The following is a 16,768-nucleotide window of genomic DNA, read 5'->3' as shown; positions in this document are numbered from 1 at the left end:
TGTCCATGCTCTAGAAAATATTACAGAAAAAATTGTGTGTTAATATTCTGTGGTTTAAATAATACATAATGGTGGTTTATTTCTTGTATGCACACTATTATTTCTGTAGAAACAACTCTAGGGTCTCAAAGAATGGAAAATTATAGGATATAGAGAGACATTTGAAGTGGAAAATGTTCTGATTAAAGGTGTTGTGTGTATTTTTTTTTATTTCTATCCTTCAGTCTAAATTACAGAAGAATATTGCTGCTGATGCTATTTTAATTATAGTAACATTAGCAGTAAAAATATTGGTTAAATATGATGTGTATTAATCTGCAGACATATATGATTTGCAGGCATCAAAATTAATCTTCTGTTAGTCAAAAATACAAAATGTTTCCACACTAATAGCTGAAGTATTTTTGTCAATTCTTTCTTCATTATTTTTGAATTTTATTCATCGTTCATTATATTTTTAGAACTCTTTGAAAATGAACATGTACGTGTTGGGCAGACAGGTAAGGATTTGATATCAGTTGTAATAAACTGTGAGGAATTAGGAATATCCTAAATAACTGTCTTCTTCAAATAGTCATTCCTGAAATATTTTAATATTTCACCCATGGTAACACAAAGCACCCTGGATAATTCCATGGATGTTCGTATAAAGGTAGAAAACCTAGCGTTTTACATCTACCAATAGCTGCCAGATAAATAGCTCTACAGCTGGTTCGCTAAAAGCAAAATAGCAAGCATAGACACACACCTTTATGGCAATAGCTTAACCCATGCAACTTCTGAATTTCATTTTAAAATCAAAAGAGCTTGTTTTCCCATCTGTGCACACACAATTCTCATTAGTGTTAATGGGATTTATGCTCATGCATCAGATGAGAATATAACCCTAATTCCTTTTGATGGTTATTCATAATTGCAGAACCTCATAACTACTGCAACTCTAAGCCATTATGGATGATTTTCACTCATTTTTCCACACATGTACTCCTTTCTGCGTTAGTTATATCTTCTCCTTGTATCTGTAGGATGAGAAGTTATCCTTAATTTTAAAACAGATTAAAAAAGTCCTTCATTAGCTCAAACCTTGCTAGAGAAGAAACACTCAGTGTCTTTACTTTCCACATCTTTAGGGGTAGACAATAACTGCTCATTATTATTTCCTCCAGCCAGCATCTTCAAAGGGGCAGACAGCAAGTCTGGTGCACCCCTATAGCATTTTCAGGAAACATGTCCACTTCCCTCTTCTGCTGCTGGGTCTAAGATGACAGCAGAATCTCTCCCTTCTCTTTCTTTTTCTGAGGTCCTTCGTCTCTCTTTTCCTCACCCAGTCATTCTGGCTTTGTGTAATCAGCTGAGGTACAATCCCTCTCATCCCCCCCTTTCCCTATACTTCCTCAATGAATTCCTGGCCCCTGCAAAACAGACTTCCTAAGTAAACCCTGTATCTTTCCTATGTATTCACTGCTCCCTATCTCTTAACCATTCAGAGCAGCCTCTACTTCCCATTTCGTCTTCTACACCTTGTTTCTACAGGATGGCACAGAGTGACATGAAACCATGAGACAGAGTCTTGATCAGCTGTGAAGAAAAGTCTGGGCCACTGACCTGCTTGCTTTCTTGTAGCAACTGTGATGACTGCTACATGGGAGGTGACGCCTTCCTTATTATAAACACAATTTAAAAAACCACCACAACATATGGCAGTTGGCCAGAAAAGCTTGGAGTATACATGCAGGACTGAAGAAGGCTTGTGCCTCTAGCTAAGAGATTAAATTAGGCAGATCTGCTTTATATGCAGCCTATACTTGTCAAGTTCTGTATTGCTGTTTTTACATTTTTTTCTCACTTACTAAAGTAGGCTTCTTGAAAAAAGGCTTGTTTGCCACCAGTGCACTATGTGTTTTGGGCACAGATTCAAACCTTACTGAATTCAATGGGAGTCTTTTTATGGACTCCAGTAGACATTGGATCAGGCTTTTGGTCACCATCTATGACTTGGTTGTCATTGATAGATAGTCCCTACCTTCGTGTCAGTTGCACTATTGAGCTGAGGCTTTTTCTCTCCTACAGCCAGCATAACGCATCCCAATTTATTAGTGAGGTTGTTTCTTGCCTCTGCAAAAAGTGATAAGATGGAAACACCTCAGTCATGTATATTGTTCTGTTCTCTGCTGAGGCTGTCTTCTTTTCCCAAGTTTTTGCATTTTTGCATGTAGTTTGGCAGTATTTTATTTTTCCTTTTCTATCTAAGCATTTAGGAAGCCAAAAAAGGTGGAAAACAAAAAAAACCCCAAAGCCATGAGTGCACCACCTATTACAGAACTCTACAGGCCAAGAAAATATTTGTTAAAACAGAGACTTCCAGCAATTCTGGAACAGATGGCCCTTTGTTCACTTTGGACCAACTGGCCACATGATGTGTGTGTCCTTTTCTTGAACAAGATATTTTATCTAAGCAAGAGCTTTTGAAGAAGATTAGGAAACAGGCCAGCCAGCGAATGCGAAGAAGTCTGGTAGGTCTGAGTCTCTGACTCCTGACTGCAGCTGAACCAGACTTGTTCAGCTTCATTCAAGGATTTTGAATTGTATCCTTTTCTCTTCTCTTGTCTCATCACCTCACCTATTGATGTGAACCAGGCAGAGTTCATGAAGAACAGATCTGTTGCCTAGGTTTCCAGTGGGGACCGTTAGCATCTTGGGCTATTCTAGCACCCTGGGTCTCTTCACAGTCAGAGGAGGAAAGGAGGCATATCCTTTTAAGTTCAGTATCCAAATCTTCTTCCTGATTTCTCCCACCATATCACACAGGATGTATGGGAATAGTGACATACCTATCGTGAACTTCAGAGTCAGTAAAAGTTAGTAAAGCAAGAAGATATTTTACTTTTCTAAGAAACTCCCCCCAGAATTGCATCTTATTTATTCATCTGTACAAAGGATACAGTGTGAAACTCGTATGTTCCACCCTGGTCACAATCTATTGAAGATATTTTAGCATTAATCATTAAGAAAGTTTCCCACCTATAGATTTTTCTAGCCACCAAGATGTGTCAGGCTTGTCTTGGTCTGGTCCACTTCAGTACCAGTCCCTACTCTTTGGCTTAGCTATGATTTTTGCATACTATTATCAAATTGGTCGTGATATTGGTAGCAGAATTCAGCAGTAGTATTTATGTAAGTCTATGCTCAATGGTCCGGACAAAGAAGATAGAGGCAGTCAACTTGTCTTCTGTGATAACTCATAAAAGCATATTCACTGTATCATAGAAGTGGGCACACTTTGGCCTACTAATACAGTATATTACAATTTAGTCATCTACTCAGAGACCTAATAGTGAAGTTGAGAAGTCCTTGCAAAAGCCATGTAGCAACCAAACCATTCATCAGCATGACTGCTAATTTGCTTCTTGAGGTTATTGATGTCTTTCCAGGACATGTGATACTTTCCAAAGGGCATTCAGCCTGATGATCTGACATGAATGCTCTTTAGTTCCCACTACTCCCATGAAAGACATTCCTACACTGGAGGTGCAACTATGCACATACCTTCTGTAGGGATTACCCTTATAAATTGCAGAATAGCTAACAACTGACTCCAGTCACAGTTGGGAAGCCTGAGTGGGAAAATTGATAACCTGTTCAAAGTTGTGCACGTTAATGTGTTCAAACTGAAGGCTTTTGAGATTCACAGCAAAGCCTGAAGCTTGTCTGCCAACAGCAATGCTACACATTCTGCTAAAAACTGACAACAATACAGTAATCGCTTCTGTCAAACTAAAGGGAAGCATGAAGAACAAAGAATTGACTGTACAGTACAAGGTTGAGCAGAAAGACCCCTGTTTAGCTCTGCTTGCTAATATCAATTGTCCTTCCAATGAGAACCCTCCTTTTAGAGGTACCATCCCATTGGCTGACTGTTGCATTAGGGCAAATCAGGGGAGTGTACGCTGCCCTTCAGGCTCCTACTTATCCTGGGTGGTAAAGCTATCATGCCTAAACTGAAGCACCGTCCCAATCAAATGGCTACAATGCTAGTCCTTTTATTTGCATTAGAACTAGTCAGAGGACAGTTTTCAGAGAGGTGTGTTAGGTTTTTCAGATGCACAGCATTGGTCTTCCTTAATTAGCTTGTTGACTGTGGCTTAGGAATAGAAAGGGATACTTCCCACCCTTCACGTGGAAGCCCTCCATTGGTTGAGCTGCTGAATATTGCCCAGTAAGATGCAAGGTAAGACATGTGAAGAGAAGGAAATGGGTAATAACCCGTGGGTGAAATCCTGGTCCCATTGTAGCCTTGGGGCCAGGAATCAACTATGTGTAAATTCAGAATAAGAAGCACAGTCCTGCTTACAAAATCCTCCTGATTTTGTGTGTATTTTTCAAAATAAATGTCCCAATGATCCCTTTTTGAGAGAGACAGCATCAAACAAATATTAGCAGCCCATTGCTCATGAGTAGCCGGGGAAAGAAGTACGGTAAAATAAATGGATATCAGAGTCAAACTAAATACAGTGATTGTAAATGTTTGTTGAAATACATTTTCATATTTTATATAATGTACCTTTGGTATTTGTACGCAATAAAAGAATACATATTTGTGGATGGAAATAAAGACTTGAGAAGCTCAGCTGGTAGAATCTTTGTTTGATGCAGGGACTTGACCTGGGTTGTGCTTTGTCTTTCCTCCATAGAATAATAGAATAGATTCACAGAATATCAGGGTTGGAAGGGACCTCAGGAGGTCATCTAGCCCAACCCCCTGCTCAAAGCAGGATCGATCCCCAATTAAATCATCCCAGCCAGGGCTTTGTCAAGCTTGACCTTAAAAACTTCTAAGGAAGGAGATTCCACCACCTCCCTAGGTAACACATTCCAGTGTTTCACCACCCTCCTAGTGAAAAAGTTTTTCCGAATATCCAACCTAAATCTCCCCCATTGTAACTTGAGACCATTACTCCTTGTTCTGTCATCTGCTACCACTGAGAACAGTCTAGAGCCATCCTCTTTGGAACCCCCTTTCAGGTAGTTGAAAGCAGCTATCAAATCCCCCCTCATTCTTCTCGTCTGAAGATTAAACATCCCCAGTTCCCTCAGCCTCTCCTCATAAGTCATGTGTTCCAGTCCCCTAATCATTTTTGTTGCCCTCCGCTGGACTCTTTCCAATTTTTCCACATCCTTCTTGTAGTGTGGGGCCCAAAGCTGGACACAGTACTCCAGATGAGGCCTCACCAATGTCGAATAGAGGGGAACGATTATGTCCCTCGATCTGCTGGCTATGCCCCTACTTATACATCCCAAAATGCCATTGGCCTTCTTAGCAACAAGGGCCCACTGTTGACTCATATCCAGCTTCTCGTCCACTGTCACCCCTAGGTCCTTTTCTGTAGAACTGCTGCCGAGTCATTCGGTCCCTAGTCTGTAGCGGTGCATTGGATTCTTCCGTCCTAAGTGCAGAGTCCTGCACTTATCCTTGCTGAACCTCATCCGATTTCTTTTGGCCCAATCCTCCAATTTGTCTAGGTCCCTCTGTATCCTGTCCCTACCCTCCAGCGTATCTACCTCTCCTCCCAGTTTAGTGTCATCTGCAAACTTGCTGAGGGTGCAATCCACACCATCCTCCAGATCATTTATGAAGATATTGAACAAAACCGGCCCCAGGACCGACCCTTGGGGCACTCCACTTGATACCGGCTTCCAACTAGACATGGAGCCATTGATCACTACCCTTTGAGCCCGACAATCTAGCCAGCTTTCTATCCACCTAATAGTCCATTCATCCAGCCCATACTACTTTAACTTGCTGGCAAGAATACTGTGGGAGACAGTGTCAAAAGCTTTGCTAAAGTCAAGGAACAACACGTCCACTGCTTTCCCTTCATCCACAGAGCCAGCTATCTCATCATAGAAGGCAATTAGATTAGTCAGGCATGACTTGCCCTTGGCAATCCATGCTGACTTTCCTCTCCTCTAAGTGCTTCAGAATTGATTCCTTGAGGACTTGCTCCATGATTTTTCCAGGGACTGAGGTGAGGCTGACTGGCCTGTAGTTCCCAGGATCCTCCTCCTTCCCTTTTTTAAAGATTGGCACTACATTAGCCTTTTTCCAGTCGTCCGGGACTTCCCCGGATCGCCATGAGTTTTGAAAGATAATGGCCAATGGCTCTGCAATCACATCCGCCAACTCCTTTAGCACTCTCCGATGCAACTCATCCGGCCCCATGGACTTGTGCACGTCCAGCTTTTTTAAATAGTCCCGAACCACTTCTTTCTCCACAGAGGGCTGGTCACCTCCTCCCCATGCTGTGCTGCCCAGTGCAGTAGTCTGGGAGCTGACCTTGTTCATGAAGACAGAGGCAAAAAAAGCATTGAGTACATTAGCTTTTTCCACCTCCTCTGTCAGTAGGTTGCCTCCCTCATTCAGTAAGGGTCCCACACTTTCCTTGACTTTCTTCTTGTTGCTAACATACCTGAAGAAACCCTTCTTGTTACTCTTGCTAGCTGCAACTCCAGGTGTGATTTGGCCTTCCTGATTTCACTCCTGCATGCCTGAGCAATATTTTTATACTCCTCCCTGGTTATTTGTCCAATCTTCCACTTCTTGTAAGCTTCTTTTTTGTGTTTAAGATCAGCAAGGATTCCACTGTTAAGCCAAGCTGGTCGCCTGCCATATTTACTATTCTTTCTACACATTGGGATGGTTTGTCCCTGTAACCTCAATAAGGATTCTTTAAAATACAGCCAGCTCTCCTGGACTCCTTTCCCCCTCATGTTGTTCTCCCAGGGGATCTTGCCCATCAGTTTTCTGAGGGAGTCAAAGTCTGCTTTTCTGAAGTCCAGGGTCCATATTCTGCTTCTTTCCTTTTTTCCTTGTGTCAGGATCCTGAACTTGACCATCTCATGGTCACTGCCTCCCAGGTTCCCATCCACTTTTGCTTCCCCTACTAATTCTTCCTGGTTTGTGAGCAGCAGGTCAAGAAGAGCTCTGCCCCTAGTTGGTTCCTCCAGCACTTGCACCAGGAAATTGTCCCCTACAATTTCCAAAAACTTCTTGAATTGTCTGTGCACCGCTGTATTGCTCTCTCAGCAGGTATCAGGGTGATTGAAGTCTCCCATGAGAACCAGGGCGTGCGGATCTAGTAACTTCTGCGAGTTGCCGGAAGAAAGCCTCGTCCACCTCATCCCCCTGGTCCGGTGGGTCTATAGTAGACTCCCACCACGAAGTCACCCTTGTTGCTCACACTTCTAAACTTAATCCAGAGACTCTCTCAGGTTTTTCTGCAGTTTCATACTTGAGCTCTGAGCAGTCATACTGCTCTCTTACATACAGTGCAACTCCCCCACCTTTTCTGCCCTGCCTGTCCTTCCTGAACAGGATATCCATGACAGTACCCCAGTCATGTGATTGGAACAACAGACTTGGTGGGATAACTCACATCATAATTCCTTTACTTTGCCAGGACTTCCAGTTCTCCCTGCTCGTTTCCCAGGCTTCGTGCATTTGTGTATAGGCACTTGAAATGACCTGCTGATTGCCCCTCTTTCTCAGTATGAGGCAGGAGCCCTCCCCTCTCACGTGCTCCTGCTCATGCTTCCTCCCGGTATCCCACTTACCTCAGGGCTTTGGTCTCCTTCCCCCGGTGAACGTAGTTTAAAGCCCTCCTCACTAGGTTAGCCAGCCTGCTTGCGAAGATGCTCTTCCCTCTCTTCGTTAGGTGAAGCCCGTCTCTGCCTAGCACTCCTCCTTGGAACACCATCCATGGTCAAAGAATCCAAAGCCTTCTCTCCAACAGCACCTGCATAGCCATTCGTTGACTTCCACGATTCGACAGTCTCTACCCAGGCCTTTTCCTTCCACGGGGAGGATGGATAAGAATACTTTCAGTATTTAAAAAAGTGTGTGTAGTTAAAACTTTTAAAAATGACATGACAATTTCTGGAAATGTATGATTATGTATGTTATGTAAATTCATGGCATCTACATATTTTGCAGTTTTAACAGAACAAGATAGTGCTGCAGCCCAACAGTATGTCCGTCAGGGGTGTCCAACAGCACTCCGAGCTGAATTATGGGCACTCATTCTGAATATTTCTAATCAGCCTGAGGTAAGGGGCAAACCAGGTTAAAATCAGATTAAAATACAACTGGCTATTGAAAAAGCATATGTATGTTTGCTAGTAATGTTTTGCCAATTTTAATCTGTTTTGTCACATAAGTAAACATTTGAAGACTACCATATGGATTTTTCAAATGTTTAGACTTGTACGGTTAGTTTGCCATTTTATAATAATTATATTTGTAGACTTAAATCGTGTGTGTGTGTGTGTGTGTGTGTGTGTGTGTGCCTGGAAAACGAAAGCCTACATGCATGGATACAATCATTCCCACTTCCACCAAAACTCATTGTGTGACCAATCAGGTCAGAAGTATTGTGCAGTAAATAAATCAGCCTTGATGAGTGTATGCGTGGGTTAAGACCCAAACCTATAATATAATTAATTCTCCTTATTCATTATATAAAATAGTGGTTGGTGTGGAAGAAGTATTAAGCCAAGCATAGTGGTGAATCAGTCTATTTAGACAAAGTGGGTGGTGTATTATAGAAATTGGGAAGTTCTAGTCCGTAATCTGGTTTAATCCATGTGAATGATATTAGAATGTTTCTGTTTATAGGCTGTGTCCAATGTGAAGATGTTGAAATCTGCTGAAAATAGTAGGATGGGACATGGAATATGTGTGTTTAATCTTCATGAAAGACATGGGGTGAGAAGTTAGCTGATAAGGAGAGAAGGAAATTCAGAATAGTTTTAGGTTTCAGAGTAGCAGCCATGTTAGTCTGTATCCACAAAAAGAAAAGGAGTACTTGTGGCACCTTAGAGACTAACACATTTATTTGAGCATAAGCTTTCGTGAGCTACAGCTCACTTCATTGATGCATCCGATGAAGTGAGCTGTAGCTCACAAAAGCTTATGCTCAAATAAATGTATTAGTCTCTAAGGTGCCACAAGTCCTCCTTTTCTTTTTGAGAATAGTTTTAGGTATCTTGCATGAGTTTTGCAAATTGCAGCTGTGAAGCAAAGTTAAGGTTTTAAATACAGAGCTGAGGTTCAAAAAGAATTTTGAATGTTTCTTTTTAAGTAGTCAACAATGTAGACAAACACTTTAGAAACATTGCAAAATTTAGGCTAGGGCTTTGTGACCTTAGCTGTAAATTGATATAGATTTATATTTTATTTATGAATTACCAAAATATCTTTATTAATGGTCTAGTTTGAGTGGTAGTTTGGACACTCTAATCTTGTGCCAATCACTTTGTAAGACACAATAGGACACAATCTTTTTTTTTTAATTTATGTATCTGTAATTCTAAATTAATATATACATTTTATGCATATACCTTACATGTATGAATTAAGGAACCAACGTGTGTACTGTCCTCTCATCCCTTTGCCCAGCATTATTTGCCATAGCATCCTGTATTTCTTATTTAATGTCGGCCCTGATACTAGGAAATACTTAGGCACATTCTTAGCTTTATGCAGCATGACTAGTCCCATTGAAGTCAATAGGGTTATTCACATGTTCTTAACTTTATGTGTAAGTCTTTGCAGAATTGGAGCTTTATATTGTAAACTCACTTGGACAGGAACCATGCATACCAATGGTGGCATTCACAATTGCTAATGATATAATATTGCACTTTTGTATCTTTGAAGATATGCAGTCATATGTCTGTAATTGAGGGACAGTGATAACTGACAATTAGAAAGTTACTTCATTTATGAGATCTTAGCCATTGTTAATGAAATGTACACCTTTTTATATTTTCAGGAACTGTAAGTTTTACATTGGCAGCAAACCTTAAACGTTAGTGCTAAGAAAAACAGTCGACAAATGGACTTTTTAAAATCCAACTACAGATGTTTCGTCTAGTGATAAAAACACTTTAGTTCAGACCTTCATGAAGAAACAGTCTAGGCATTTGTTTACAGTGAATAACAGATTAAATTCCCTTTAGATAAAAAAGCCCTGCTAAAGTAATAATGAAAATATTATACAACATATTTGTGATGCTTAATGCTAGATGTGAGTTCTTCTAAATTATTCTGACAGCTGAAGTCTGAGGTTTCTCTCTTTATGACAGTAACCAGATTAGAAATATGAAATTCATTTTGTTGTCTTCATTGCACATCTGTCTACATTCTCTTGAGCACTTCATATGTTAAAGGTATGTTTGTCTTAGTATGCAAAGTAAAATAACTGAATTAAAGATCAAATCTTCTATTTTGATAAATGAAGGGCAAGGCATTTATTAAGAAAAAAAGGAATAGTAAGATATTCCATATTTTTTATATTCAGGTATGACATGACACACTTTTTGAAAACTGATTGCTTAGAAAAAAGTTCCAACCCAGTTAGAAAAATTCTCAAATGTTTCTCTTTGAATAAAATAAAATAATAAGTATCTCAGTGCTTATAACTTTTTAAAGCCATGCTAGTATTTTTCTAAAAAATTTGGCATAGTTTGTTTGATTATTAATTTCTCTTTATGTAGCATTCACAGAGGAAAGGTGGATTCTGGAAGCAGTGCCCCTTGTTCTTAGGCACTCAAAAGCTATTGATAGAAAAATTAGTAGACAAAGTATAGGGGAAAGGAAAGAATAGGCAATGGATACACAAGATAATTTGATTCACCAGTCTCTAAGGTGCCACAAGTACTCCTTTTTCTTTTTGCGGATACAAACTAACACGGCTGCTACTCTGAAACGTGCAATTGAAGTTGGTCTTCAAGAGGTAGTTAAAAGTAGAGAGGGTTGGAGCCTTGTGGATGAGCTAATGGAGGTAATACCATGCATGCATATGGTGCTGAGTGGAAGAAGGCACTGTGATGATTATGCAAGAAGCTAACAAATGGCTGAATGTGGATGGCGATGCTGGTGGAGCTGTGGGTGCTGAGGTTTAGGAAGAGGATGTTAAGAATCTTGAGAAAGGAGGATAAGTAGGCAGGATAAAGTTATGCAGAGCTTTAAAGGTGTAGACAAGAAGCTTAAATTTGATGCAGTAATGGATGGTGAGCCAGTTGGAGGTATTAAGAGATGGGACTGAAATGATCAAATCAATGAACAAAACAGATTACTTTAGTCTTAATCTTACTACTTGTGGTGCTAAATAGTGTGCATTCCAGATCATGATTTTTCTAGTACACTAACCTGAAAACTACTACTTTTATGATCAAGTAGCTTTCTGGACGTTTATTTTGTTCTTGTTGTGTATATAATAAGCATTTTTATATCATAGTTTGATGGCTGCCATCTTGACTAGTGTACCAAGGATTGAATGAGAGACCTTCACAGCTGAAAGCATGAATGTATATAGTTTGAGCTTTAAGAGCTAGACTCTCAAACAGAGAGTTTTAACAGACCCATATCTGTGGTTGGTCACAAAGGGTGACATAGAACACACGCTCACTAGTGTGTTTAAAACAGCACAATGTTATGATGTGCATATCCATAAACTGAAATACTAATCATATGTCATCTTTAATAAACACAGACTTAATCATATCTTGACCTATGGTAATCCAAGACTCTTTTTACCCTGAGATTTTATTACTGTAAAAAAGTGTTTATGTGGCTGCTCATTGGCATATATTGTGCAAAGGTGAAATAAGGTGTTTAGTAAAACTATGCACTTTTCCAAGTAACTGATCACAAAGAATATCTGTATATTTTGTATATGCTTTAATGGTTTATCCAGCACTACTTTCTCATTCTCTGCTTGTTCATTACTGAATTATATGGTTGCAATAGTTTTTCCTCTCTAATGCGTGTCATTTGGCATTTACACTTTTCTAGACTTACAGATTTACAACAGACTGTATACGTCTATAAATCTAATATAGGTCAGTAAATTTCCTTTGTTAGAAGTTGAAAGGCGGAGTTGGCTGGTGTGTGTGAGAGCATCAAGATATGGTAGTTTGAGAGATTGTGTTTAAATAAAGCTCAGGTAAAAAAAACAATCTACAGTATCATACGCAAAGATACAAGCAGTGTGCTTACGTGATGGCGTCGAGTAATAAACTGTTAGCTCTATGCTGCAGAATTATTTAGGAATATATAAGTACACTGTCTGGAAATTAATTGCTTATTAGTCTTTTATGTTGAGTTGTACAGGAAATTACACACACACACACACACAGAAAAAACTGTTAAAAGAATGTTATTAAGGTGGCAAAGCTTCCGATCCCACTGATGAATCAGGTGGGTGTCAGTATGATGTCACATGATGGAATTTCTGGGGTTTTAGTTTGCTTTTTTTAAAAACTTCGAAAACTGCACTCTCACAAACTCTATGCTAAAAAGAACATTCTTCAGGTTGTAAAGTCAAGTTCTCAAAAGTTGGGAAATGCCAGAAATAATGTTGCCTGTGCAAGCTTAATTTGGCTCCCTTATGTGTATGCATTGTGATACAGTCTTTAATTTAATTCAGAAAAGAACTAGATAAATTAATGGAGGATAGGACCATCAATGGCTATTAGCCAGGATGGGCAGGAATGGTGTCCCTAGCCTCTGCTTGCCAGAAGCTGGGAATGAGCGACAGGGGATGGACCACTTGATGATTACCTGTTCACTCCCTCTGAGGCACCTGGCATTGGCCACTGTCGGAAGACGGGATACTGGCTAGATGGACCTTTGGTCTGACCCAGTCTGGCCGTTCTTATGTTCCTAATTTGCAAAAAATGAGCAAATACTGTTTTTTGATATACTATAGTGATGAGCACCACAGACAAAGTATACTGGCCAAGAGCTTGGGAAGTTGGTTTAACTAGAACATCAACAGAACTCTTTTTTTTTTTTCTGGTATATTCCGCAGTTCCTCTATGGGGCTTTGCCAAGATAGCTGTACTGGAAATACCATTGTAGTGTTGACTAGCTTTAAGGGTATGTCTATGCTGCAATTAAACACCCGCAGCTGGTCCCCACGAGGGGGGAGGATCCCAGAGCCTGGACTACAGCCCAAGCCCAAACATCTACACTACAGTCAAACAGCTCCATAGCCCGAGTCCTGCTAGCCTGAGTCAGCTGACATGGGCCAGCCACAGGTGTTCAACTGCAGTATAGACATACCCTACACGGGGAAACAGAGAGATCAGTAAGCGAAGAGAAGGAACTATGTGAGATCTTGCCAGGCACTTAAAATTTTGGGAATAAGGAATCTAACAAGTATTGCAGGTGAAAAGTACATGACCTAGTGCACTGCGAAAAGTCAAGGGAATAAATTGGCAAAGAGCTGGCCTGCAACATCACAGCCTAGAGCAGAGATGTTCTTCCTGCTGAGAGGCATAGTGAAATTTGAGCTCCAACCACATTACAGCTAGTAACAGAAAAGCATGCAAGTGATATCAAAAGAACTCACTGACTTTATTTTGCAGTTCACCATTGCAGAATGGAGAATTCATGATCAATGAGAAATCAGAAATACCACTCCTAGAGTGGATAGGATCATTCTGGCACAGGAGGAAAAATATAAAATATATAGTTGATTGCAAACACTAATAGTTGAAATACTTCAATGAGTCAGGTTTCAGAGTAGCAGCCGTGTTAGTCTGTATCAGCAAAAAGAACAGGAGTACTTGTGGCACCTTAGAGACTAACAAATTTATTTGAGCATAAGCTTTCGTGAGCTACAGCTCACTTCATCGGGATGTCTTTTATAACTTTGTTTGGTGGAAAATTCTTTGTTGCAGCAAAGTGTTTAGAATAACTAATTTTGTACTAGAAAACTGCTAAAAACCTTCCCCTTAAACTCGTCTAGATATGATACCTGTGGACACAAGGAAAGGAATTCTCATGTTTGATAAATGTGGCCTTTTTTACACAAGGAAGAATTGGGAGTATGTTCCACAGAAGAAGGCTTGCAGAGATTTTTCTCCTATCCTTCTCTCTCTTCCACCTTGTCCCCCAAGCCTGTGGATTTTTTAATGGAAAGAGGCAGTCAGTACTATGATCTTTATAGTAGATAATTCATTTGTTAAAATATTTATCTTTAGTGAAATACGGTCTGTCTTCCTATTCTATCTCCTTTGTGTTTCACTTTAACAGAGACTTCTCAAGCTATTTATATGAGCTCTTAAAAATTAAGTAATCATCAGTATTAGTGACATTCTTGTGGTTGTAGCATTAAGGCCAAAATGTTTAAATTGTCTAGGTTGAAAATGAAGTTATCTAATGTTTGTAACGTTCTTGTAGATCCTTTAATGGAAAATGCTACAGAAAAGCTAATTGGGTAAAATAACAATTTTACATGATTTTGCTTCACACTGAGCAGGCTGGAACTATGCTTTGTTTCTTAATTTAGATCTAATTTTGTTTTAATGTAATTGTTTTAAAAACCCATAATGTTGATTTTTAATTTAATCTCCAGTGTTTTAATAGTGAGCGTGCCTGGTTCTGGACCAGATAATGTCTAATACAATTTTTCATTAGAATATCTGTTTCTTTTCTCAAAGGATGTTTAAAATCTTCCTTTTCTGTATACTATGTCTGAATCCTGATTAAAATTAATTATATTCTGGAAAGGAGGATGCTTTCTAAAATTATCACAGAAGGCTGTGATTTTTTTTAAACTGGCATTACTGATTTTCTTCACATTTAAACAAACAAAAACAGAAACATTACAAAATTGTATTAAATATATTTGTTATGCTTAAGATTAAGGAATAGCTCATTAGTTTAAGTGAAACTTCCATTTAGATTATTTTATTTTTACAGCTTTCTGTAGCGTAGACTGTTCAGCTACCATGAAGGTTTCTTAGTGTCTTTTCTAAATTGTAATTTATACAGAACTGCAGTTTGCTGTGCTTAATTAAATAATACAAACTGCCCTTCAAGTCCAGAGATAGGAAGCTAATAAATATTTTAATTAAAAGTAAACCATTAACATTCTAATCATGATGCAATATAATGCCATAAACAAAGCTTAAAACTCAAAACAGTCATAAAAAACTCATGATGTCTGTTAAATTAGGGTGTAAATTATGAAGCTCTTTTTTTCTCTTGCATAAAGAATATCTATCCTTTTTAGTAAACTGTTTCTTTGCACCATCTTATCATTTTATTGTATGGGTGAATGAAATTATAAGAGTACAGCAAAGGGGCTTAATGTAAAATTGTTCTGACTATGAAGTTAAATAGAAAAATTATTTTAAGTTATTACTTAAAAGCTATAGTTTTATAATATTTTAATACAAATAATTGGAACAAAACACCCAAACAGATGTGGGGGAAAAAACATGCCAGTTGGATAAAACAAGACTATATAAAGTCAATACTAGATAAGTGGTGTCTAACCTGTGGGCTGGAGCCACTTGTGACCCTAAAGTGTGATTGTGTTCAGAAGAAAATTTGGTTTTGATTATGAGTTGAAAATGTGCTCTGCATGCATTGTAGCAAAGGATAACCTTTTCCAGAAGTCTATGTTTAAATATAATTCCAACCCCCAGTGTCTGAATAGTTGTTTTTACTTCTCTTTTCCTAATTGGATATTACTTGGTCTCTGTATATTTTACAACTGGACTATTTATATGTTCTAAATCATATCATTCTTGTTCAGTAAATAATCTGTGGCCATATGTTTCTCTTTTATTGCTTTTGATTGGTTTTCATTTTGTTTAAATGTCTGGCCATCCTTTGTGGATTAATATATGTAGTACATTATCTTCTTAAAATTATAAAATGGAAAAAACTGACAACATTCCTTGAAGCACCATACACAGGGACCATAATATTTATATTTTACAAATTATTAAATTTCATATACAATTTTTTTAAAAAAGAACATGTTAAGAGAATCATATTGTACATCCTATTCTTTTTCCTTATTTGTATGTTACACAGAAATAGCTACAATGACCACCTGCAGAATGTTGCTAGCTGTCATGACATTTGAATGCCAAATCATTAATTGTATTCTTCCAACTATGGCATCTGTCTTCTTGACATGTTCCACATAAGCTCCATTTTTGGCTCTAAAATTGCCTCTAAAAGTTTCGCTTGGCTCGAGTTTGCTTTCACCTAGATTTCATTTTAAACTTGTTTGTGAAGACTTTACTTAATGCTATGTTTCTGCATAATTTTTTCTGAAGAGCTAAGTGATGTGCTTAGTTATGGAAAAAGTGATTGTTGCCTTTCAGCAATGTTTTGCTGGTTCTTTGACCTCATATATCCCCTGGGACTGCTCTCTTGCAGCTTGTTCTTTATAGTGAAAGAATACTAGGTCATAGCCTCTCTCTCTCCCCACTCTGCACAAAGCAGAAAAAAATTATGGTAGCCCACTGCTGCACATCATATTTCTTTTAAATAATTAGGCCCTTAATAATATCTGTTTCCTTAGTTCCCTAAATGCTTGATTATGATTTTATTACATAGATTTATAGAACACCCATTATGGTAGTAGCTGGACATACCTTGCATGGCTAAAGTTGAGTCATTAACGTTCCCTGTAAAGGAGCAGAATACCATGTTCTCCTGCTGCCTTACTTTTTAGCTAGAGAATTCTATGGCCAATTAGCAAAGTCCCCTGAAAAAGCCATGGTTAACAGATCAATGCATCTTGCAACTCTTTTACATTTAAGAATATTTTTGGTGGTAGCAAATTTAAAAGATGTGGGCTCATACTAGGATTGCCTAACCTTAAGCTTTCACAAGCTGCATTCTTCAGACAGTGTGTACCATTGTTGAAGTTTTCCTTTTCACCTGCCTGACAAAAAT

General features: G+C 38.7%; 1 protein-coding gene across 5 annotated transcripts in view; it reads left to right on the top strand.

Moving 5' to 3' along the window:
- TBC1D19 (TBC1 domain family member 19) overlaps nucleotides 1-16,768 on the top strand; it is a 111,706-nt gene that overhangs the window by 49,645 nt on the left and 45,293 nt on the right. For all 5 annotated transcript variants that reach the window (XM_077815776.1, XM_077815775.1, XM_077815774.1 and 2 more), the window contains exons 10-11: nucleotides 462-500; nucleotides 7,991-8,103. In XM_077815776.1, the coding sequence (XP_077671902.1) occupies nucleotides 462-500; nucleotides 7,991-8,103 (152 nt within the window). The remainder of the gene's footprint in view (nucleotides 1-461; nucleotides 501-7,990; nucleotides 8,104-16,768) is intronic.

The sequence above is a fragment of the Eretmochelys imbricata genome, chromosome 4, assembly GCF_965152235.1.
Source record: "Eretmochelys imbricata isolate rEreImb1 chromosome 4, rEreImb1.hap1, whole genome shotgun sequence".
In the NCBI taxonomy this organism is placed as follows: Eukaryota; Metazoa; Chordata; order Testudines; family Cheloniidae; genus Eretmochelys; species Eretmochelys imbricata.
The sequence above is the reverse complement of the archived record's forward strand: the minus strand, read 5'-3'. Positions and strand labels throughout refer to the sequence as shown.